Source organism: Marmota monax, unplaced genomic scaffold, assembly GCF_021218885.2.
Source record: "Marmota monax isolate L192 unplaced genomic scaffold, Marmota_monax_Labrador192_F-V1.1 WCK01_AAM20220418_F8-fsc00022, whole genome shotgun sequence".
Lineage (NCBI taxonomy): Eukaryota > Metazoa > Chordata > Mammalia > Rodentia > Sciuridae > Marmota > Marmota monax.
The window spans coordinates 15,638,782-15,664,934 of NW_026695215.1; the positions used below are offsets into that span (position 1 = coordinate 15,638,782).

Consider the following 26,153-nt stretch of genomic DNA (forward strand, 5'->3'; position numbering starts at 1 on the left):
AGCCTCACTGGGCTGTTCTCAGAAGCTGGTTTAGCTCTTGATAGGAAAATGGCCAAAACACATGGAGGTAGGTGATGAGGAGTCCAAGTAAATGCAAGAAACTCTTAGTGCAAATGAGGGATAATTTCTGAGATCTTTGTGAATTCTCCTATTTATGAATATGGCTTATAAATTCCCCTACAAACCTCTAATTTATGGCTAAAGCCATCACCTCTGCAGACCTCTTCTCTGGATTCACTCCCATGACCATCATGCACTATGATCATGCTGTTCCTAAAGGGGAAAAGGACACCTTCCCACCCCAGGTCATCCTCTATTCCTCTTGGGGCTTTAGCAAGGGTCCACATGGAGATAAGGTTGTCATTGCATGCAGGGGAGCAGGTGTTCCATAGTCTTAGGTCACTCTCCAAGTTCCTTAAACTTACCTCCATTTAGTGGTCTGGCTTACTCTCCTGGATCTCAAACTCAAATTTTCTCTCTAGGTTGCCTAGAATCCTGTTTCACGGCAAGGAAACAACTGTACATTCTTAAATAGTGGGCCTAACTTCCAGTTTAGAGTTCGGAGGTGAGGATGGGGCTTCCATTATTCATGCTACCTCCAGAGCTTTCAATTTCTAGACAATGGTTCAGCATAGTTTCAAAATCCCAGGTTCAACTTCTACCTTGCTAGCTGGGGCCCATTCACCAGAAACAATTCTTTGCTATGGTCACCACCTTTATCTTTTGGTCTATCTGCTTCATAAAACCTACCCTCCTGAGCCTGGAGTTTTGCCAGCGTGTTCTGGTTTAGATATGAGATGTTGCCCAAAAGTTCACATGTGAGACAATGCAAGAAAGTTTGGAGGTGAAATAATTGGATTATGTGAGTTTTAACCTAACCAGGGCATTAATCCTCTAAAGGGGTTAAATGGGTGGTATCTATAGGAAGGTAGGGTGTGGCTGGAGGAGGTGGGTTCCTGGAGGTGTGCCTTTGGGGTATACATTTTCTTCTTGGTGGGCTGGAGGTCTCTCTGTGATTCCTGGTGCCATGTCCTGAGCTCTTTCCTCCTCCACACTCTCCTACCTTGATGCTGTGCCTCACCTTCCATCCAGAGTTATGGAGTCTAGGGACTGAGACCTCTGAAACCCTGAGCAACAAGTAAACTTTCTTCTCTTAAAATTATTCTTGTCAGGTTTTTGGTCACAGCTTAAAAAAAGCTGACTAAAACACTGAACACCCCTCAACCTCCCAACTTCTCACCTCAAGAGGGCTTTCCTTAAGTGCATCCTGATCTCATCACAGTATGTCTATAGTCCACATTTTAACACTTTCCATAAAACCTACGAACCTTGCATCCTTATAACCTACTTAACAGCTGCAGTATTCATTCTGTTTGTTCTATTATTCTGTTACGTCTCTATTCATTATATGATGTGCTCTGTAATTCACTGTTATAATCATTGTTCATAGTCAGGGTCACTTAAAGATACTAAGAGGGAAGTTTCTCTTTTGTATTTATCCACATATTCACCATTTCAATGCTTCTTTTTAATATTTATTATTTTATTATTATTTAGTTTAGATGGACACAATATCTTTATTTTACCTTTATGTGGTGCTGAGGATCTAACCCAGTGCCTCATGCCTGCCAGGCGAGCACTCTACCACTGAGCCACAACCCCAACCCTCCAATGCTTCTTGATCTTTACCTTTCTACTTGCAGACTTTCTTTGCTCTTCCTTTGTCTTTTGGTTTCCAAGTTTTTAGGAAAATATTGATTGTTATTTCTGTTGTTCTCCTCCCATATGGAATTAGGTATGGTTTTCTTTGCCTTTATTCAACGTGAGCTTGCTGATCTTATTCAGTTTTTAAGGTGCTATCCTGAATCATAGTTAGAAAAATTTTCACCACCCCTGGTTCAGTTAATTCTTTTGTGCCTCATTCAATTTCTCTTTTTTCAGCTTTTTCTCTTCTATGCTCCTTTCTTATAAATCCATCCTTTTACCTTAGATGTTGGATTTCTCACTCTAGGTTTTACATATATGTATAGTTTCCATACCTCTGTTCTTCCCTTCATTTATTGTGACAATCTTTACTTTTAAAACATACTTATAGTAGCTTTTTTGAAGTTATTTTCTGTTGATTCTGACCTATCTGGCCATCTCAGGGTCTGTTTCTCTTAAATGATTTCTACTCTGGACCTTTGTTCGTGTTTTTGTATTTCGTCACAGGTCTTATAGTTTCCATGACACACTGGATGCTGTGGGTAATACATAGTGGAAACTCTGGGTTCTGTTATTGTGCTCTAAGAATATTTATTTTTTTAAAATTACCAGATGACCACCTTGTACTCAAGAAACCTGGATTATTTCATAAGGGCATGTTGGATTTACCCTTAATACTGGGCCAGTCCTTTAATCCTGGTACGTAGTCTTTACTTATAAGATGCAGCTTCTTTGGCATTTCATTTGAAAATGCTAGATGTTTCCCTAGCCCTTCTTACTTTAAGGAATTCTGAAATGGGTCTCTTTTGCAGTACATAGTGGCTAAAATATCTACTCAGTTTTTCTGTGCATCCTGATATTGTTTTTACTGCGTTCCCCTATGAGTAAGGAGTTCAGGGGGGCAGTCAAGAACTTTAGAGGGTCTTCAGGGGAGTTTATGCTCAGAGTTTTGGCCCCCTTCCCACCTCTCCATCCTTTCTAGTAGTAACCAACCCTCTCAAATTCTGGCAACTCTAACATCGCTCAATCAATGTCTCCAAAACCTCCAGCTCAAAGAATGTGTCTGGCTGTCTGCCTTCCTCTTATTCTTCCTTTCTATCTTTTTTCAAATCTTATTTTAAAAGTTTTCACGGAGGTATGATTTACACATCATAAAATCCACTCATTGTAAGTGCACAATTCAGTGGTCTTTAGATTTATAAAGTTGTGTGCTCGTCACCACCATCCAGTTTCAGAACATTTTCATCACCGAAGACGCCTGTGCCCATCTGCAGTTCATTTCCACTCTGACCAAGCCCTAGGCATCAGTGATGCCTTCTGTTTCTATGAAATTGCTTTTTATAAACATTTCATGGAAATGAAGTCCAACAATATATAGTCTCTATGCCTAGGTTCCTCCATTTAGCAAAATATTTTTGAGGTTCATTCCTATATGTTGTTTAAAGGACATCCTGGGTTTCTCTGGGAGCTTTCTCCCCTGCACCCCCACCCCATTCCTCAGACCACACTTATTAGCCAAGCTGGCACCTGTAGGTCTAGGGCCCAGCGTTTAGGAACCACAGTGTTGAAGATCAAATGGTGCCATTCTGAAATTTTTCAAAAAATTAAGAAGCCTTTATTTGTGTTAAAGAATTAAATCAGCAAATAAGATGTGACATTCCAGTGTAGTGGGAAAAAATACATGTTATAAAACGTGGAAAAGGCTGTGATTCGATTCTTTTCTGCCCCTTCCCCCCACGGAGGGGAGGTCAATTCTCTGTTGAAGGTGAAGCTATAGGAGAGTCTATCCAGAACATGACTCTTGAGTGTGGTATTGAAAGATGAACAGATAATTGACTGGTCAGATACTGGAAATGACTTGCCTGCTCGTGACAGAGTATACATTATTCTCCCAAGCTGGGCAGACAAGTTCACAGTCTGCCTGCGTTATTGGGAATTGTACGGTTGCAAGCCATTTCTGTGAATTTTTGCTAGATCAACAAATGAAATATGGCGAAGGCTTGGCGGAGACCCAGTCTCTGCCAAGCTCTGCAAATCTTCTCAACAAGACAAAACATGGAAACCAACAGTGAGCTTTGGAGTATGAGGGACTTAGTTCAGCCTCATGAGAAAATTACTTAAATTTTCCGAGTCTCAATTTCAGTATTTATAAAATGGAATTAAGATCTAACTTTACAAGGAACTGCGGGGCTTTGTCCTAATGCACGTGAATCAAGAGTTTGGGAGCTGGAATGCTGCAGCTTCTTAAGAATGCTAATCTCCTTTTTCCTCCTGGCACTCGTGGTATGTTACTAATTGTTTGCCATTCTTGCACCTAAGGCCACAAGGAGTTAATGGAATCACAGGGCTTGTTTGTCTTTGGACTCCTCTTTCTATTGCCTCAAGAAAGCTACCATCTTCTAAGTAACCAAAGGATGCGGTGGCTGCTTCATAATGAGGCCTGGCTTCCTTCTAAATATGCGCTGATTGTCAAGGTGATGGAGGAGGTTCATTATTTAGAAGCATAATTAAAGGGCACTTCCTTTAGCTAAACTAATGAGCAGTAAGTGCAGCAATATTTGCATGTTTAGACATTAAGGATGGAAACAGATGACTCGTAGGAGATTGGGAGGAAGCAAGGAAGGTAGAACAAATTAATTTCACCGCTGGGCCTCCAGGGTTATTGCTTCTCAAGACTTCCTCAAAGGAGTGGTCTTCCCTGGGAAGTCAACTCCACCATCTTCTCTTGTTTTATGGGTGAATGGTTGTCTGATCACCATGCCGCAGGAGCACGCTGATCATTGCTTCAAAAATGCTAAAACATGACTCCTGATGGATTGAAATTGGAATCTATTTCTGGATGGCCATCCACCCCTACTTCTAAACCCTCAGACACCAGCACTGGCTCACTCTTTTCATCTTGGTATTAACTATGGGCGTAAATTCTGCCATGTCAAGAATGGCGCCTTTCACTTTCTTGGAGGATGCACACCTTGAGGTCATATTCAAGGTCCATCCATCTGTCAGGTGAGAGCAGCAGGAGGCACCTTGCTGTGTCTCTTGTTCTTTAACCCCAGGCTGGGTATTATGTCTAAACTGCAAGATTCGTGATACAATTAAAAGGAAAGGCCCAACACAAAGTAAGAACTGAAGTAATTCTATTTAAGGGGTTTCACAGTGACCACCTCATGTCTAAGGAAGGAGGGTGAGCATTAGAATCGCCATTTTACATTAGAATTCCATATTTTCCAATTTCTTGTCTTTCCACATTGTGGAAGAGACAGAGAACAATGTCTTGCATATAACAAAAGCAAACATTTGGGTTCCATGCCAAGGAACCATCTTCCTCCCCTCCACTGGTACCCATTCCCCAAAGAAACCAAGAAGTGCCACCAGTGTGGCAAACCCATGCTGCCTCCGTCAGGACCCAAGGCTCCAGCATCCTAATTCATTATTGAAAATGTTGTTTGATTTACTGAGCACTTTCAAAAAAATTGTGTTGACACTGTTTTCTCTTTTAACATTAAAACAACATTCTTTTTAATGTTATCATTATTTCCTTCTTTTTAACACTTATTTTAAATATGTATTAAGGGATATCTACTGAAAACATGGTCTCCTTGCCTCTGGGCAGATGTACAGGCTAAAACACAAATAATGATTTCACAGGAGTGAAAGGAATTGTGAGCAGGTGCTCATCGGGGTGAGAGAGACCAGAGACAGGTCTGCCAACTAAGGGAGGAAGGTATAGTGCCGCAGTCTGGCTGGGCACAAATCACGGGCCACTCAAGCAGGAACAAACTTTATTTCTGAACTCCACCAGCACACTCCACACATGCTCCCGGGAAATATGCGGACCGCCACGCGGCGCCTCCAGGAACCAGCAACTGAAAATATCTCCTCCGGAAATCCCTCCTCCTGCACTTCCCCAACCAATGGGAACTCTCTGGGAATCCCCACGAGAACTCCAAAGTAGCGGGAGAACTCCAAAGTAGTGGCCAAGGCAGATAGTAATGCCTCGCCTGTCAACCAATACTGTTGGCAAAATGTCAGGGGCCATTCCGACTCAGCTGTGGCTCTCAGCAGTATAGAATAATGAGCGTCTTTTGGATGATGAAATTTAACAGACTCAGGGAAAGAGTGGGAGTCAGTAGGGATGGGGCAGAGCAGAGAATGTCTCCTGTGGCTCCATGCTCACCAAGAGTCTGAATTCTCCATGAAGCACAGGCTCTTCTAAAGAAAACTTCTAGAATTATCTTTAAATGATACTGGAAATCCAAGAAAACCCTGCAAACCAGCTTATCAAGCAACTGGCTTAGGATGTGCCAACACACAAGGCCATGGACCTTCAGTGGGTTGGTGGAGACCACGACCACAAGAGAATGGAAATGGAAGGACCCACACCTTGGGTTTTTCCTCTGGTCAGGTATGCAAAGAGCTCCACCAACCTCGGTCAACACTCACGACACTTCACTAACTGCCCTTACTTTGCTTTATTCCCTTCCGTCTGGTCTCTTGGTGACGTCCCCCTTTCAGTCCTGCTTCTGCCTCTGGAGTTCACATTTCCAGAGAGCAGATCATCCAAGTCTCTTTCTTGCCAGTCTTCATAACCATCCCCATTAGATAACTGCCCACCTGTGATCTGGAACTTTACTTGTTGTTAGAGTCTGTAAACAAGTCAAGATGGCGCCTGGCATTTTGCCAGAGGGAGTGGTTTGTGAGGTGGCGCCAGCGAGCCATTAAGTGTGGAGATTCCTTATTGGTTGACTGCTGTATCTAGTTTATGTTAATTAAGATAAGCTGTGTGGAATGTATATATACCCCTCCTGTCCTACAATAAACGCTCCCACTCCTGCTGTATCAATCTACACAAGTTGCCTGGTTATTTTGCTGCAGCCGGACTGCAGCAACTTGTGCTCCAGGGGTAACTAGAACTGGGGCTTATTTGGGACGTGACTCCAAGAATGAAGAGAGGCAGTGGGAGAGTCAGTTGGGGTAGGAGGAGAGGCCAGTACAGGGACATAGCAGAAGTCATGGTGCTCCTTAAAGGGGAGGGGCTGGCTGGAGACCTGTGCCTGGGGCATCCTACAAACATGTACAGAGGAGTCTATGGTCCTGTTGGGTCACCTCAGTAAGGTATGAGAGATGAGACACAGCTTGATTCATGAGCCCCAGCCTCCCTGAGGCTCCTGAGTGATGTATTAGTTTCCTGTTGCTGCTATAACAAAAGACCACAAATTTTGTGGCCTAAAACAACACGGATTTAATATCTTACAGTTTGGGAGTTCCGAAGGCTGAAATGAGTGTCACTGGACTCAACTCAAGGTGGGGCAGGGCTGTATCCCCTCTGGAGGCTCTAGGGGAGAATCCATTTCCCTCCTGTTCCAGTTTTAAGAGTTGCCACGTTTCTCGATCCCTGGCTCCCATTCCTCATCTCATCACCCGGGTCTCTGCTTCCATCTTCACATCTGGTTCTCTGGCTCTAACCTTCCTGCTGCCTCCCCTCTTATAAAAGACAGCTGGAGCCCATTAGAACCATCCAGATGAATCTCTCCACGTCAAGGTCCTTAACCAATCACAGGGGTGATAACCATGTTTGATAGATAAGGCGACAGGTTTCAGGGATCAGGGGGTGGACCTCTTCAGGTACCATTATTCTGTCTGAAACAGGTGGTTGCTTGGGGACCCAGCAGTGCCCAGGTGAGGTGGCAAGGCACAGAGGTCATTGGGGCAGCTGTGCACCAGGGAGTCTAGGCATGATGAATGTCTGCATGAGAAGGACTTGGAGGTGACAGGAACCCAACCCAGGCAGTGGGCTGCAGCGGTGGGTGCTGCAGGTTGTCACCGTCTCTCAAAGTAAACAGAATGAACAGGCTAAGCATGTCAGCTGTTACATTTGCAGGGAGCAGATCATCCACACTGCACAGGCCTGACCTGAGAGGTCCCAGAGTGGGGTCCACAGAAGCCACCTCTTCCCAAAGGTCTAGAAGCTCCCTGGGAGATGCAAAGAGGCAGGGACAGGGGCTCTGGGAGGTCGAGAGGGCTTGTTAGGGACCCAGTGTATATTATAAAGAAGTCAACAATCTAAGTTCTCTTTGGAGATGCAAATGAGAGTCACTGTATGTTATTGACCCCAAATAACCCTGCAATTTTGGCGTCTCAGAAAGGGTCACTTGGGATTCTACCTGGATGAGAGAAAAGAGAGGTTCTGGGCATTCCTCTGCCTCTGTTTAGCGCTTGGGTCCCTACAGGAAAGTAGGTCCACCTTGAGACAGTGAGTGGGCAGGGACACTGCGTAGGGGGTTACATTGCATTCGGAGAAGCACGGCCAACGTGTCCAAGAGTTGGTCTTTAACAGCGGGGTTAGAGTGCTGACAGTGCCCAATTATTTTGCTCATTAAGACGACTGGTCTGGCCTGGACTGGCCATTCTCTAATTAACTCCTTGGCACTTGGCTGTAATAATGATCGAACTAACCTATTTGACTCCCCATGTGGCCGAACGAGCAGATGCAAGTAACCTGACGGGGCCTCATTCTAACTCCCTCCCTTCAGCAAGAATAAAGGATCCAGGCGCTTTTATCTTCTTCCAGGAGCTTTAGAATCCTGTGGATGCAGAGTGGGCTTGACAGCCCCAGACGAGCGTGCTCAAGTCCCGTCTCTGTGATGAGGGAGGAACAAGACCACCTTCAACTCCAGGGCCTGGGGTGAGGGGACCCTCACACCCACACCTGCATGTCAGCCCCTTCCCTCTGGATATGGTGAGGGGCTGCTGGGGACCAGGCATGCTCCCCGGTCCAGGGAGTCCAGTATTCTCTGCAGGGGACACAGAGGTGGGCCAGGAGAATGGGAACCATGAACAAAGTCAAGTGTGCTTCATTTAAGAAGATCCAATCTCCTCAGACAAACTAGGGGGTGGTTGCCTTGTCTCCAAATAATTTTTTTTTGATCAATCATCTCAAACTAATGGTGAACTGAAAAATACTTGGTTATGTCTGATGATACACATTTTTAAAAAATTATTCTAATTAGTTATATATGACAGTAGAATAAACTTTGACACATCATGCATAACTGGAGTATAACTTCTCATTCATCTGGTTGTACATGATGTAGAATCCCACTGGTCATGTAGTCATATATGCACATAGGGTAATAATGTCCAATTCTTTCTCTATCCTTCCAACCCCTATACTCCCTCTCCCCTTCACTCCCCTCTGTCTAATACAAAGTACCTCTATTCTTCCCTAGCACTGCCCCACTTATTCTGAATTAGCATCCACATATCAGAGAAAACATTTGGCCTTGGGTTTATTTCACTTAGCATGACATTCTCCAGCTCCATCCATTTATCTGCAAATGCCATAATTTCATTTTTCTTTTAGGTTGAGTAATATTCCATTGTATACATACACCATACATTTTTTTAAAATGAGAAAATATTAAAAATTGGGATGTTTTACATGATAACCAGACTTCTAACTTCTGGAGTGTGGATTGAAACTATGTGGAAGCTCAACCTTTAATTCATTCTGCCAAGTATCTCTGCCTCCACCTGGCCCAAAGTCCTTACTGCTTTTTCCAGAAGCCCACAATTGTTAGAGTCTAGGACTCCCATAGGAGAACATTCCCAGGATATCTGGACTGGGTGTCACTAGGCAGGGCTGTGAGCTTCCCCACCGTGGAGTTGTGCCTGTTTCTTTCTATTCCTGGTGCCTATTACACATTCTGGCACAGACAGGACAAAGGTCAACCAAATGAATTTGACTTCTGTATCTTGTAATCATCGCAATTTTTCCGAGATTTTTTTTTTTTTCCTACTGGGTGCATCTCTGCTCTCACTGGTCAACGGAAGCTGTCACTTAAACTGGTATCACGCACCAAGTGGGAAATGCTATACAACGTCAGTGGGTTTTCATCCCAGCACCAACAGGTCAAAGGGAAGGTGATCAGAATTAGCAACACTGAGTCAACCATATCCAGATTCGTTAAAGCCAGGAGGACTGCAAGGTAACATACCTTTCCTGTGGGTGGGGCCGTTGGGTGTTCTCCGTGGCTTTTGAATGGGTTTTCATGTGGCTAACTGCAGGCTCAAGGGATGTGCATTAGCAGATCATAAGTAAAAATCCCATTAAAATAACATTCTCCCTGTCCTTATGGTCACGTTAGCAAGATGCACTGGATGTCAGAGGCATTTCCTGGAGCAGATGGTAATGGACTTCCCTGGCTGTCCATGCACCTTGGCAAAAGGTGTGGGGCAACGGGATCAAGAGCACACAGTGCTTCTGTGACAGCTGTGGCACTCACCAGGCACACTGTGGAAGAGCTCTGTGGAAACCGTCCTGTACACCGTACCCTGGCTTCAATGCCTGTGAGGACCCACCTACTCCAACCCTCCTCTTCTGAGCTGGGTCTCTTGGCCTGGGTGTGGATACAGGAGGCAGGGAGATTCTGCTTCCCCGGCCCCTGCCACTGGCCCCATTGAATGGCCTGAGTTATACTTGCTGAAACTTGATCAATGTGATGACTGTCAGACTAGCCTTCTCCACATTTCCGCATCCCTAATATTCTCAGTCTTCTGACCCATTTCTAGGGGGATAAAGAGACAACTCAATAACATGATCATAAAAAGCCATTGGTGATTTAATTCCCATCTGCTCCTTTGCATTTGGGTCCTGACTTTCGTCAAAGTTCCCCCCTATGCCCACCTGCAGACAGCCCTCCTGCCCACTGTCCGCCATCTTGGCCACCTAGCCGGGCACCATGAAGCCCTCCACTACGGCCAGCTGTCCCCACCGGGAGGCTTTCTCTTATCCCCAGATCCATATCTGTGCTCCTGCATGGGCTCCAACATCTGGCTCCCTGCCCTCTGCCCCTACCGACTGCACCAGACTGTCAACTACCTGTTAATGTATTGGTTTGATCCAGTTTGATCTAGAAGGACACTTGTAGAAGGCAGATGCACCTATTTTATCTGCTGATCCTGAGTTCCCACCACAGAGCCTGGCTCATAGTTTGTAATCAGGATAGACTGCTCAGTAAAGAACTCAGGGAGCTGCGTTAGAACAGGATGCAGCCTCCGGAATGTCCAAGGCGGACCAGGGGTTTAAATACACACAGTATTAGGCCAGCTTGAGTCCTTTCTAGTGAAGGCTGAGACCCACTGCTAGCAAACACAGCTGAGTCTTTGAAATAAGATATCAAGATCAAAGATAAGCAACATGAGAGAGCCAGAGAGTGAAAAATGACAGAATTTTAGAATATTAAAATGCTCAATCAAATGAATCAAAAGATCAATTAATCAGCAGGAGGTGTTTTAAAACATCTCTAGATGTTTTTTCTCTCCTTCCCCTGACTCCCTGCCCCACTTCCTGTCTCCCTTCTTTGGATCTCGACACCCATTCATTGATACGCAAGCACTTACTGGGCATGAACATTGTGCGCAGGGCTGGGACCTGCACTCAGCTTTGAGGACTGTGAGACGCAGTCCTGCCCCACGTGCTCAGCATGAATGGACAGGCCGGGTGAATGGGGTAAGGACCGTGCAGCAGATATCAGGCTGGTGTTCTGCACAGTGTGATGAGCAGAGGGGAGAGGGGAACCTCTAGAGGGTGCCCCAGGATGGCTTCTCGGGGACAGAGGCTTTCTCAAACCCTGATTCTTGTGATCAAATCAGAAAGATTTTAGACATGTTGCTCAAAGAAGCAGGCATGAGTTTATAGAAGGGATAGGAAAAGGGAATGGGGACACTCTCAAAGGAGAGAGAGTCCTCTCTGAGAGGAGAGGGACCCTGTGCCTGGCCTGCACTCCAGTTTTACTGGGGATCCTGGAGAAGTTTCCAGAGAGTCTTGCTCAGGTCTATCTCTTGACTTTTGACTGACAGCTGGGTGACATCAGACTTCCAAGTTCCCACTGCCATGACAACTCTAGGTCACGGTGGCCCATGCTGACCAGTTCTAACTGGATTCTTAACCATAGATTCTTACAGATTTTATGGTTAGGAGGAATCATCCTTATTTCCCTGAGTTTCAGGATCTGGTCTAGTAAAGGGCATGGAAGTCTTCCCCCTTCAGGGGAGCTTGGGTTCCTCTGTGGACATTGTTTTGGGCCTGCATCTCTCCTGCAGATAACAGGTAGTGTGCAGAGGAATGTGACAGATCCTGTCCACTTAGGCCAGCCAGAGCTGCAGGTAAATTGCTTCTTGGAAAAGAGAGCATGCGAGGGTCGGCACAGCGGGCCCAGCTTACAGAATCATTCTCTTAACCTCGGGTTCCCACTGCTCATGTCGCTCTGTCCCCTAACACAGGGAGCTCAGTAAGGAGAAAGAGGAATCTGTGGGCTGGTTCGTGGCTATCACTAGACTTGCAAGCAGCTCTTCACTGGGTCCTTCTTCAGAGGGAAGACAACTGTCCAGGTGACCTGGGGCATCTATCAATAGGTAATCTCTGAAATTTTTGAATATTACTTCTTGCACTTTAGGAGTCTTGTTGAGGAAGCCGTTTCCTAAGCTGACATGATGGGGTGTTGGGCCTACATTTTCTCCTGGTGGGTACAGGATTTCTGGTCTGGGAAAGACAGTGCAATGAATCTAACGTGACTTTCCTATGCATGTACATGAATCCACCACAGTGAATCTCCCCATAATGGACATCCACAAGACTAGGATCCGAACTGGAATAAGACATACTCCATGTTTGTATAAATAAGTCAAAATAAACTACTGTCATGTATAAATAAAAGAACAAATAAACTAAATTAAAAATAAAATTTATGATTATTAATTTCTTTATTATGCAAATACTGGGAACTGAATTGTATTTGTCCCAAATTCACATTTTGAAACACTTTTTCCAATATTTTTGGATATAGGGCCTTTAGGGAGCAATTGAGGTTAAGGGAGGCCATCTGGGAGGGACTGTAACTTTTTTTTTTTTTTTTTTTTTTGTGGTGCTGGGGATCAAACCCAAGGCCTTGTGCATGGGACCGAAATTTGATATAGCTGGTTGCTAACCTCAGATGCAAGAACTCTCTCTCTCTCTGTCTCTCTCTCTCTCCCATGTGAGGACACAGTGTGAAGGAGGTCCTCTGTGAGCTAAGCTGAATTGGTAGGCACCTTGATATTGGACTTCTTGGCCTTCATCACTGGCTCAAAATCAATTTTTACTGTTTAAAAAAATCCAGCCTGGGGTACTTTGTTATAGCAGACTGTGCAAACTAAGTCAAGGAGGAAGACAGAACTTGAGCAAAGCCAAGATCCGACAATTTTATGAGGTTTCACGAAGACTGCAAACATTTTGCATTTCAGTGATAATTCTGATCCATAAATTTAAAACATCTGAGAACTCAACATGTTTTAAATTTTAAATTACCCCACTCACCAAAGGAGCAGTGTAACATAAGGAAAGGGAAGGTGCTGACCATGGTTTGCGGGGTGGCCCGGGGTCACTGAACCTGGGTCTCCTGGCTCCCAGGGCACAGGAAGGCCTGCAGCAGAGCAGAGAGGGGCCCCTCCCAGGCACCAGCACATGGTGTCAGTGAAATCAAGACAACCTGGAGGTGTTCCATGGGCCTTGCCCCCCCCCCCCCCCCCTTAAGCCTACCACTTTAGGAACAGATTTCAGAATCGCTAGATTCACTATATATTTATCTGTACAACTAGAATTCCCTCCTTGCCTAATTTTAATTTCAAACCCCTCAACTTTATTTTACTTCTCTATCCGTTCTTCTCAAGCCCATTTCAGAAAGCGCCACAGGGTATCTATAATTATCTCCACTAGTATGGCAGTGTTCTTATTAAAAAAAAAAAAAAAAAAAAAAAACCCTTTGCAATATGGAATTTATTTTGATTCACTTCAATTTGTATTATATATTTTAAAACATCCCATAAAAGCCATCTGGCATGTTAGGACATAGCTGAGAGGTTGCTGAGAAATCATATAAACTACGTCAAGATTTCACGGTTCCTGCAAGACCCAGAATTCCAAACACAGAGGAACACACACTAATCCAGATGCCATCTTCCTGGAGTCCTGGAAGCCAGCAGCATGGGAGTTACTAGGAGAGGGTTAGGCACTTGCCACCAAACTCACCCACACTTCTTTCTCCTAAGTGTGGAAGCCTTGATCTTGTCACACTGCCCGGAACCCACCAGTGGGGATTCCCTGGGGTTTATTTTAAAGAGTATGTATGTATATTTCTGTGGAGATGCAAGGGGATAGCAACCACTCACATCTCAGTGTGAATTAGTTCTCGCAGAGATCAGTCCTAATGGGGGCCTAGGGATTTAGGAAGAGGATGGGGTAGAAATGTAGCAATAAGAAAAGAGGAGGGACAGGATACTGAATCATTCCACCCTAGACAAGGTGAGGCAGGTAGTATACCCAATAGGCTTTGGAGGACGACAAGAAGACTGAGGGTCCCAGAAGCACCCATCTCAGGATAAGGGTAGGGCAGAGTAAAAGCAAAACAAGAGGCTGAGGCCTCAGGAACTAAGGGTCATAAGATGAGTGTCATTCCATCTGCTTCCTTAAGCATCACCACTTTACACTCCCCATGTCTGGCTAACGGCAATCTCCCTTAAAACTGCTTTTAAATATGCACACTCTCCTCATCCCCCATTGGAATCTAAGCAAAGGCCAACTCTGGGCTTGCTGCTCAGCCCTTGGAAACACACTTCAAAGCCCTGGATTCAAGCCCGACACGTAATCTGCCTTTGACAAGCGTGGCCCCGTGGCCTTGGCCATCAAAAGTCCCGAGGCCTTGGAGCAAGTCGGATTTTCCATTTCAGAAAAGGCCACGCACTGCTCAGGGTGCTCTGAGTCACTGTTCGCTTTAAAGTCCTCAGGTCCCAGTTCTCAACCTCCTGTCACCAAAGCAAGTGGCATCGTCATGCAGAGGAGGTGGCAGAGCCACCCAAGGAGCATTTACGATGCAGAAACGTGCTAACCACCATCATAAGCCGGACCCGGGGATCAGGAGAGGCCAATTCCCTGCGCTCAACTCTGGCAAAGGGTGGACAGCGCACCCAACCCATGCGCGGTGTCCTGCTGGGAAGCGGGCCTCCCCCTGTAATGCGCATCAAGGGACAGTTTCCATCAGGACTCTGAGATGCCATGCGCCTCCCGGGTCTGATTTTTCCAAAACCCAGCAAGTGACCACAACCTGGAAGTAGCCACCTGCTGCCATCAGCGCGGGAGCGAACCCCCACCGGCCCCGCAAGCGCAGGGCTGCCCCCTGGGCTGACCTGGTCCAGCTTCCAGTGGAACTCGGCGGGGCGGAAGGTGTCGGCCTGGTCGAAGTCCTTCCGCAGGAGGAAGACGAGGCGGCAGTTGTGCACGTAGAGCGCGTAGTGATGCCGGTTCATCTCTGAAAGCCAGAAGGAGGGTGTGGGAGTGAGAGGGTCGCTGTGCCAGGCCCCACCGAGAAGCCTCCGCCACCCCAAGACCAAGCACAGCTCCAAGACCAAGGACAGGAGCCCTCCAGTTTCCTGGGTCCCAACGGGTTCCCAGGAACATTCTGGAACATCCATGGTGGTGCTGACAAATGGAAGGCTCAGGAGAGTCCACCTTGAAACTGTTGCTGGGAGCCATCTGGCCTTCAAATCCTGACTTATACTCAGACACTGCATCAGAACCAGGGCAAAAATTCCTTAGATTGACAAATTCTTTTTTTTTTTTTTTTTTTTTTGGTGACAAACACTTCCTGGAGGGTTAAGGGAGCTCCTGCCAATCATGTCAGCTGCTGTGGACTCCTTAGCCTAGTTGGTTTCTCCTGGAGTTTGTTTTATTTCATCAGACTTGACACGGTGACCACAGAGCATGTTCTCCTGCTTTAATCTATGTTAAGAGGAGCTCCCCGGCTTTTAGTGGCTAGGAGGAGGGGACAAATTGATTTTCCAGCATTTAGATGAAATTCCGTGACTCTTCAAAGCCAAGAACCCCCACCCCCATACTCAGCAATCAGTCAATGGGACCTTTTCCTCCTCCATGTAAAACCTTATTCTCCTGCTTAGGAACTCTCAGGTCAATCTGGCCATGATGCCTATGGCCACGAGATACTACCAGCTATCAGAAGAGGGCTATTCTTGGACAGGTGCTCAGAGAACTCACATTCTCCTATGTGGTAGTACACAGAGAAACTTAACAGAAGATTCATGTATCATAAAGGTTGAGTGGATGAGCAGGTAGCCATGTGTAGTGGAAAGAGCGGGACCCTAGAGATAGAGACTTAGGGTGGAGCCTCTCAGAACCTCAGTCTCCTTAACTATATTATGATGGGTTTGCTGGATGGTCCTAAGGTAGCCTAAGACTGTGGCCTTGTGACAGATTCCCCAGCATCCTAATCAGTCCTTACCTGTGGACACCAATCCCAGTCCCAGGGATGAATCCTCACTGGCTCTGTCCTAACAGTTAGCTGCAAGAAACCCCTCTGTGACACTCATGCTCAGGAGGTGTGCCCAAGTTCAGCCACGGAGGCCATTCTCCTGGCCACAGAGCTTCTGCTGGGGACCACTAAGGGGGAGGGGCTGGGTCCAGGCTAGGGATGAGTGTTTTCCTGGGCAGCTCTGGGAAGCACTCTGGTAGAACCTGAGTAGAAGAGGCTCACCCTTTCCCCCGGGAGCGGCCATGCTCACCTCGGGGGTGAGCAGCCCTGTTTATGTACATGGAATTGATACATACATGGACACAGATCTGAGAGACTCAAAGACACCTCCATCACACTTTACCTTTGGGGTGACTTTATGAAGCCAGCCCAGTTCTGGGTGTCTTCAGTTATAAGAACCTCCCGAGCTGGGGCTGCAGCTCAGTGGTAGAGTGCTTGCCTAGCATGTGGGAGGCACTGGGTTCAAGTCTCAGCGCCACATAAAATAAATAAGTAAAGGCATTGTGTCCATCTACAACTAAAAAAAATAATTAAAAAAAAGAACCTCCCATACCCAGCATTTGTTTGCTTTTCTCAGACGTCTGATATCAGTTTCCTGTGGGCTTCCCACTCCTTGGAACTGAAAGCATCTTAATTGACACAACGAAGAAATGTGTGTAAAGCATCTGCCTGGAACAGACGCTCAATGACTTTGTTATCACAGAGATCATTACCCGGCCTCGCGACCATGGCAACGTGGCAAAATAGTGTTGGACACTGTTGGCACACAAACATCGCTGTTCTCCAGAATGCAACCCGGGAACGGCAGGGAAGAGGATGGTCGGTCACCCAGCAAGGCAGCGCTGGCCCAGGCTGGGGCTGGGTGACCACTCTGAGCCTCTGATTGGCCAAACCCTCTGGCCTAGTTTTGGGGCATCTTCAAAAATATTACTGTCTCCCTTTGCACTATATAACTGATTTTTCTGTAGTTTCTGTTAATAAGTGTCAGGAAAGTGCAGGTAGAGAGAAACTTTGCCTTCAGTTTTTTTATTTGGAGTCAGTTTGGGGGCGAGGAGGTGGATCAGGAAGAATGAAGGAACAGATTTCTCTCTGTGGGGTCAGCTCCCTCCGTCTGCCTTGCTGCTCTGGACTCCTGGAGTCCACACGCATCTGAACAGGGTCTGCAGCTCAGCCCACGGGAGGCTGGAGGGAGGTTCCCACCTCCTTATCATAGCACAACACCTGAATCTTTCTGAGAGGTTTTCTGGTCATGCTGGGGATGTGGGCACACCCCTCCCTTTCCCAGTAGGTAGTGGGGACCATCCCAGCCCTCTACCAGGTTGACACCTCTGCCATTCTCACCTGAGGCTGCTGGGTCAGGTTGGCCCTCTCTCTCTCTCTTGGAAAGCTCTAAGTGGCTAGCTCTGCATGTGTCCACTTTTCATTCATTATTTTCTGCTGATCTCAGAGGGAGCAAGAGGACTGCAGGCCAGGAGGAGGGATCCCAGCAGCAGGAGCAGGAGGGTGGGTAGGAGAGGATTAGGGAGACAGGGCCAGAGCTGAGCTTGTGAAGAGCAGTGGAAGGGGACCCCCACACAGGGCAGAGAGAGGTGAGGGCCAACTCAGGTTGCAGCAGACACAGTGCCCCACGTGACAGACACTGCTATGTGTTCACCTGACCTTGTTCCCTTTGCACCTTGACACTCAGTTAAACACATTCCCAGCCTCCTCAGGGTCAGGTGGGGCAGTGGGACCAAGTTCTGGGAGGTCAAGAGTGATCTTCTGTCCTGGCCAATAAAACCCTTTTGCCCCATCTCTAACCTGGCTCTCTGATCTGTGGCTGAGCTTGGCAGCTTCAGAGGGTGGAAGGATCCGTGGTCTGAGAATGTCTAGAAGAAACAGAGCTCCCCTGCCCTCCAGGCCTACCTGTGACTAGACAAACGCACTAGGGAAAACTGATAAGAGAGAGCTGGCCACTGGGAATGCTGTTTCTTGGTAGTGATAACAGTTGTTGCCACCCCAACACCCAACATTTTCCTGCAATTAGCCTTTGCTGACTAGTCAATTCTGTTGTGCAACTATTTATAAATTCCTTCATAGTGGGCCAGCATTAATAAGTTTTACTGATTGTACCAAACAGAAATTAATGCAATTTTCATGAAGGGCAATTCAACAATTTACATTAATAGCGTTCTTAATATTTATATTCTTTGATTTAGTAATTCAACTTCTGGTCAGGAAATCATCAGAAATGTCCAAAAGTTATATAGTAGAATGCTCTCTACAGGATTGTTTTATTTGCATTTGAGAGGAAAAATCTAAATACCCAACAAAAGGGAGCCAGAGAAATGAAGTATTATAAATCCACATGACAGAGTCTTAAAACTGCCATGGAATTCATTCTGAAAGGAATATTTCATCACATAGAGAAGTGATCTGAATAGAGTTATATAAAGCAAACAGATAATAGTATCACATGTATTATAAAAATAGATTAAAAAGGTAAGGACATTGTACATATAGAGAGAAATAAAGAGGTGTTTAATGAAATGTACTTCGTGTTATCAGAGTATTAGGGTTTTGTGGTTTGTATATCTTTATACTTTTCTGTCTTCTTCACGTTTCTACTATAAACATTTACAGCTGGGAAATTTTCTGATATGCAAAAGCTCTAATCAGGCTTTAATTTAGTGCAAATATTTTAATTTTTATTCAGGATAAAGATATATCTATAGAATTTCTTTTAAAAGACAGAAGTTAAAAAAAAAGTCTTTCCATCGTCTCTGTGCCAATCTTGAGCTTGTAAAGTATGGTTTTCTACTAGGCTAAAGTTGCAAAGCACCAGTTCTTGGTGATTGGGGTGCTGACTCTCCTGTTGGCAGACTATTTTGATGACCCGAGGCATCATTGTCTAATGATGCAGAGTTTCCAGGCTTGGCTGCCCAATAGCATCTCCTGAGATTCTGATGAATGGACCTAGGCTGGGACCCTGGCAACTACATATTTTTACAAGTGCAATAATTTATTCTAAAGAGATGGGCTGAAGATGTGGCTCAAGCGGTAGCGTGCTCGCCTGGCATGCGCGGGCTGCTGGGTTCGATCCTCAGCACCACATAAAAAAATAAAATAAAGATGTTGTGTCCACCGAAAACTAAAAAATAAATATTAAAAAAATTCTCTCTCTCTCTCTCTCTCTCTCTCTCTCTCTCGCGCCTGTGGTGCACTTGTCTGCCCTTGGGCATGGGCTAAGAGTTCCTGAGTCCGAGCCTGCTGTTCTTGGATATTGGCAGCAGCATCCAGGCCCCATCACTCAACCTTCCAGATTCCAGTTGCTCCCTCTCTGAGCAGGAATATCTACATCTGTCTCCTCTGCCTCCCAGGGGTACCTGGTACATCTCAGAAACCACCATATGTGTGGCCACTGACCATAGCTCAGCTGCTCCATGTCTGTCTACACAATCCTAGGCTGCCACTTCACTGTGGTTTGGGATCTGGGACCAAGATGGCAGTGCACCACCAGGTCCTGCGAGGGCCAGGCCACTAAACCTGGTCCCGGATCTCAGCACTATCTCACACAGGTCTGTGGAATCCTTCCTGCATGCACGTTCCAGAGCAAACCTGATGTTGGCACCGACCCCTCCCAGGTAGGCTTGTTTTGTGACGAGGGGAAGGAAATCTAGATCACTCCCTCTCACTTTCTACATCCAGAAAATGCATTAACTTGGCTGTAAAGATCAACTGAAACAGGGAGTATGGAGGTTCTTGTAGCAGCATAAAGTGGAAAAAAATCCAGAAGTAGTAATAATAACAATAGTAACCATCATTAGCAACCCCAGGTAAACTAAAGAGGTATTAATTATATATCTGGGGCTGCAAAGTGATTTCATTCTTTACTTCATGTTTGTTTTTTCCCATTTTACATGCAGGGAAACTGAGTGTTACAGTTAGACATGAGATGTCCCCCCAAACTTATATGTGAGTCAATGCAAGAATTTTCAGAGGTGAAGTGATCAGACTGTGAGAGATATAACCTAATCAGTGGATTAATCCACTGGTACAGATTAACTGGGTGGTAATTGTAGGCAGACAGGGTGTGGCTGGAGGAGGTAGGTCACTCCTAAGCTACTTTCTTCACTGCACCCTTTTTTCTATGATGTTCTATCTCATCTCTGACCCAGAGCTAGAGAATCAGCCAACCATGGACTGAATCTCTGAAACCGTGAACCACTAACTTTTCCTTCTCTAAGTTGTCCTTGTCAGGTATTTGGTCACAGTGACTCAAAAGCTGTCTAAAACACTGAGGCTCAGAGAGATTAGCAACTCCTCAAAGGTTATACCTGAAGGAGTGGAACTTAAGCTGTCCAAAAGGAGAGGCTGAGCTGCTGGCCATTTTTCTATGTTGTCTTCTTACTGTTACATCTGACATGTTTTTTTTATTTATTTGGGGCATTTGAACAAAAGTTGCATTTGAATGGGAAATGGTAATTATCAGTAAAGACAGAGTAATATATTTTGCATAAGATCTCAGAATATCTGTGCATGTGTGTACCTGTGCACACATGTGTGTGTGCATGGGGACTTTAGTGACGAGAGCATGGGGCGTGGCTTTGGTTGGGTCTAAGCTGTCATTCCATTACTGATGCTTGCTTGCTGTGTGACTATCTGGGACAAGCTGCTGAACTTCTCAGGGATGTGTACTTATCATTCAGATGGGAAAAGCAATAGTGCTGTTATAAAATTGTTGGTGAAGGAGTCAGAAACTGTTTAACTAGTAAGAGCCAACGCCAATCACAAGTCCTGTGTGCCAGGCACTGTTCTAAGCACTCCATGTGTATTAATTTACTTAACTCTCATACAAACCCTACAAGGGAGGTGATACTGTAATGCCCATTATATAGACTGGGAAAACGAGGCACAGAGAGGCTTAACCACTTGCCTGAGGTCACATAGTACTAAGAGGCAGAGTGATTTTAAAAACCAACCTGTGTCCTGTCTTGCCCAGGTGAAGCTTTCTAAATGCCTAGGAAATGTGAGCTACCAATATTACCAGTGCCAGTGATTTTCAAATGACTACTTTAAGTTGCAGGACCCTTTTATTCAAAAGAAGTCCTTTGGGAGTCTTTATGTACTAAAGGTGGAGCTTCTTGTTTGAAGTCACGGTGAGGATTCCTCCCCCCACCTCACTCAGAGCCATCCTACATCACCTCTGGGGATGCTGGAGTTCTGAGGAACCCAGCTGGAAGATCACTGGTTCCAGCTTTGCATTCCTGGTGTACCTGTACCTTCTCCCCTTCCCTTTCCTATTCCCACTTCACCCCAATCCCAGTAAACCACAGCCAGAAATCCAGAATGCATTCCCAGGGCCCCTCCCACACTGCGTCTCTTCTCCCTTCCCCCATGACCACTTCTGTGCCCAGACACTGGGCTGGGCTAGGGTGACCCACCGGTTTTGTCTGAGTTGCAGAGGATGGTCTCCTTCTCGGCTCTCACGCCAGGGCTGGGGCCGTGCTTCATCCACATGGTGATGGTGAACTGGTCTGTCAGGTTCTTGGGCACAATCCCATCTGGGATCTTGGCACCCTGCCTGCCGTCAAACTTGAAGATCATCTCACTGCTGTCCACCAGCAGTCCTGCCGTCCAGTTGGTGGCAGCACTGGGGGACGGTAGGAGGTCAATGATGCCCGAGGAGGCTCCTGCAGGGCGGGGCGGGGGGGGGGACAGAAAGCCAAAGGGTCAGTCCTCAGGGGTTGGGCAGCTTCACCTTCTGTTTTTCTGCTCCTGGGTCAGGTCTGTGCCTAGACCTGAGCTCGGTGACTTGGCAGCAGAAGTGTCCAAGGCCATCCCCATCCCTGGGGAGGTAGCAGTCACTTTGGCATCAGACGTAAGTGATGGCAGTGGCCAGGTGGGGTGCAATCCATCTATCCATCCATCCATCCATTAACCCATCTGCTGTTTCTTGAGCACTAACTATGTGCCAAGTCCCCTGATAGGTGCTGGTGGCTCAAAGGTGCATCAGACACAGTCCCTGTCCTGCAGGAGCTCAGAGCCCACACATTGACCCAGCATGATCCACACTGTGACTGGGGAGAGTTCCAGGGCCTGATCCCCTGAGAAGCAGTGTGAACCCCTTTATTCTCAGCATGCTTTTTTTAAATTATTATTACTACTCATTGAGGTCAAATGGTACAGTGGTTGAAAACATGAGCTCTGAAGCCAGTAAAGCTTGAATTTGACACCTGGCAGCATGATGTGCTAGCTTTGTGACAGAGAGCAAGTCACCTGACCTCTCTGCCTCTATCTTTCCTCTCCCCATTGTGTTTGGGGACTGGATGAGATAATGCACCAGAGCTTGGAGCAACATGCTCGCCACGTGGTGAGTGTCAGCTATGACTTTGTCACCAGCTCCACTATTGTTTCTGCTACCACTAGTATTCCAGGCTGAGGCCAGGGGATGCTAAGAGCCATAGCCCAGTAGGAATGAAGCATGGCATTTTTGGTTGAAAGGTGATGCCAGCAAGCCATTGAGATGATAATGATTATGTTAAGATGTGCATTCAATTGGAGATTAGACCCCTGCTGTCCGCCTCGGCCTGCTACTTTGGAGCTCTCCCGGGACTCCCGGAGAGTTCCCATTGGTTGGGGAAGTGCGGTAGGAGGGATTTCTGGAGGAGGGATCTCCTGTTGGTGTGGTGTGCCCCGGAGAAGGCCGTGATTCTGTGCCCAGCCAGACTGCGGCAAGGGGACATAACTCGAGCAGTGACAAACAGTGGAAAGATGAGCTTTCAGCGAGAATCACAGGTCAGCTCAGTGGAGTGAGGGCTGAGGTAAGAGGGCGAGGCTGCACTGGGGGAGAAGACAGGACTGTCCCACTGGGCGGAGCCCCACTCAGTTTCCCAAAAGGCTCAGATGCAGAGTGCTCTGCATCCTTCTGTCCATACAGAGGCAGGGCTCAGCCACTCAGGAAGGATGGAGGTCAGGAGCTCCTTGCTGTGTCCAACAAATAAGAACTGGGCGTCTAAGGCCCAGTGTGTAGGGGCTGCCTCCCAGCACTGACCAGCCAGTCATAAACTCAGATGGAGCTGACTGTAGGTACCTGCTGCTGGTCAGCGTCATGGAGTTTTGACTTCTGTATAGCAGAGCCTCATCTTACCTAGGTGTGGGTTTTGAGGTCAGCTACCACAGACAATCTCCCACAGTTAAGATGGCCCCTGAAAACCCTCAGGAAGGTGCCATATTGGGAACCAGAAGACTTCTTTAAAAGGTTCAGCAGAGACAGCTTCCCTGCAGGCTAGGAGCAGATCACCAGGTCATAGCCACTGGCTTACCATGGAAGGCTGCTCTGTGTGCAAAATCTGCCTCCTGGGAGCCCAAATGCTCTGCATAGCCCTGTGAGGTGTCCATCCTGAGGGGCTCTAGAACTGCTGAGCCTGAGAAGGCGGGAGATGCCTGATTTGTGCTCAGCAGGGGAAGTGTGGGCAGTAGGGACACCATCTACATGGGTATTACCCAGGGGTCTCGCTTATCCTGTCTCAGAGGCATAGCAGCCCTCAGTTACTCCTGACTGCCCACCTTCCCACCTGGTGCCCCCATGAGATGCTCTGGATATTCACCCGATGTTCAGATGACCTGACATCAGTTTGACATCAGGATTTCCAGTATAAAGACAGCTAGTGACTGGGGAACACATCGTGTCTGTTGGTTCCTGAAGTCCGAGATGGCCACAGAGATGTGGGCTGACTGCTCAAGGCTCCTGACAGCTAGCTCAGGCCAAGGATGCCACACAGTGGGGCACAGCCCAGGGCACAGATGAGCACATGGTGCCGGTGGAGGTTGGCTCTCCCATCCACACAGCAGCCAGGACTCCATACTGGGGGTCTGGAGGAGGGCTCAGCAGGACTTGAAACTCCCTCACATGAGGTCCTTCTTTTGGCTCTGCTGTCCCTGTAGAATTCACACTGCACTTGGCACCTCAGACTAGGGGAGGGATCAGTTGAAAATTCAGGACTGGTTTGGGGTGACGTGAAAGAAAGTTTGATTACAGAATAACCCAAGCCCTGGATGGTGATATTCTATACATGTAGCTGATATTTACAGAACTTTACTTTTTATAGTTTTGCAATTATGAAATTGTTATTTTCCTAGCATTTTTTTTATGGCACTGATTGGCATCAGATCTGATTTAGTTAAGTACTTTACATGGTCCTTCTTAGTTACCTGTCTGTAGTGAATACTACCAGGAGTCCTGTTTACAGAGAAGAAGCCCCAGGCTGAGCAAGCCCAGGACTGCACCCAGCTAGTGAGGGGGCCCATCAGCACAGCGAGCTCCAAAGCCCAGGCTCCCCGCTGGACCACCTTGGTGAACCTGGAGGGAGATCGTGTAACCTCCTGGGAATTTTGCAAATATGGACACTGAGGCCCAAAGAAGGGAAAATGACTGAACCAAGATTGCACAGCAGCACAGGTGGCTAGGGGCAGATGCAGCGCTCAGAAACATGGACAAGGGTCTTTCTACCACACATCGGCGTCCATGGGGCCATCTGGTTGGCCTGCACAGCATAGCCCTGTGCCAAAGGACCCTGCTGTTCACACAGGTGGCTGATGCCACAGAGAGGCTTATTGAGGCCAACATGTATCCTGGCAAGGACGTCGATGTGGAACCCCTGTCTTCCCTGTGGAGGGGGCGTGACAGGCCACCCTCCCTGTCTTGTCGATGTTGCCCGCGGAGAGCATGAAGTTGTGTTTAACCAGATGGTGCAAACTTCCACAAATGTAACAGATTGCCTTTCATCTCTAGGTGCACTTAAACAAACAGAGAAAGATTTACTTTCTCCCAAGTTCTCTCTCTTCTTCCCATGGGATCCCATGGAGAGCAGAACAGGGTGCATGGTGGATGTCTCACTAGCAGTGATGATGCACATCATCTCAACACCAGGGTGTATTTAAGATGTTCCTTTGGAATCCTCCATGACAGTCCCTGGGGCCACCAGGAGCTGAGAGTTCCTGCTGATCTGGTACACAACAGCAGCAGCTTGAGTGCTGGGGGCTTCAAACCAGAGGTGAGGTCTGATGCCAGCTCCCTGGGCCATTCAGTTTGGGGAAGCCACTCTGAGCCAGTAAGTAGATACAGACAGGGGTGAAAGAGGCAGCTTTGGGGGCACACCATGGTGTAAGAATTCACATAGGGCCTGGGGATGGTGGTCAGTTTCTGAATCTAGTTTATGGGTGTGCATTCTGCTCTGGGTGTCCCTGGTGTGAGCAGACAGCATTCTTAGCACTTCAAAGTGGGCCTGTCACAAGGGTGATGGGTGCAGAACCCTCTGGGTCTACCACAGGAAGTTGGAAGGGGGTGATGGAAGTGGGAGGGCTTTAGGGAGATGAGCCACAATGAACAAGGAACCATTCTGTGCAGTATTCTGGACAAGACACATGTGAGCATGGTGGCTGCACCATACAGACCCCATATCATTTCAATAAATGATGACGTCATGTTCAAGCTACTTCAGGGGCATCCATGAGCCAGATCAGGGTTTCTACCTCCAGGGACCCAGTAAGCCTTTCACTTTCCAGAAAGTGCCCCTAGCCAGCTGTGTTGCTGTGCGATCTTGGTTCAGTCATTTCCCCTTCTTTGGGCCTCAGTGTCCATATTTGCAAAATTCCCAGGGGGTTACATGATCTCCCTCCAGGTTCACTGAGGTGGTCCAGTGGGTGGTCCAGTCAAGTGGAAGAGAGTCTCAGGGGACACCAGGGAAGAACTCTACAGGTGTCTGACGGACCACCAGGGCTGTCTAGCAGGGGAACACATCTATATGCAACACACTTCTCTGACCCAGGATTTCAGCTCAGGCATAGGACTGAAATGTGAGTGCAGGTGACATATGTCATATCAAGGCAGAAGCCCCAAGAGACAGGCATGGTTCACCTATTTTAAATCTGCATGGACATGAACAGTGTTCTAGATACCAGCTATTTCATTAGCCTGGGTCCAGGTAGGAAACCACATGGAACAGAGTCTCAGCCAATCCAAGGACGTGGGATAGGAAAGATAAACCTTTGTCATTTTAAGACAGTGAGACTGCGAGGCCATTTGTTACTGCAGGATAACCTGTCCTT

At 47.0% G+C, this 26,153-nt stretch overlaps 1 protein-coding gene across 2 annotated transcripts in view; it reads right to left on the reverse strand.

The window, feature by feature from the left end:
* Clstn2 (calsyntenin 2) overlaps positions 1-26,153 on the reverse strand; it is a 590,554-nt gene that overhangs the window by 74,902 nt on the left and 489,499 nt on the right. For both annotated transcript variants that reach the window (XM_058574797.1, XM_058574796.1), the window contains exons 7-8: positions 21,488-21,736; positions 14,926-15,047 (exon numbers count right to left, since the gene is read on the reverse strand). In XM_058574797.1, the coding sequence (XP_058430780.1) occupies positions 14,926-15,047; positions 21,488-21,736 (371 nt within the window). The remainder of the gene's footprint in view (positions 1-14,925; positions 15,048-21,487; positions 21,737-26,153) is intronic.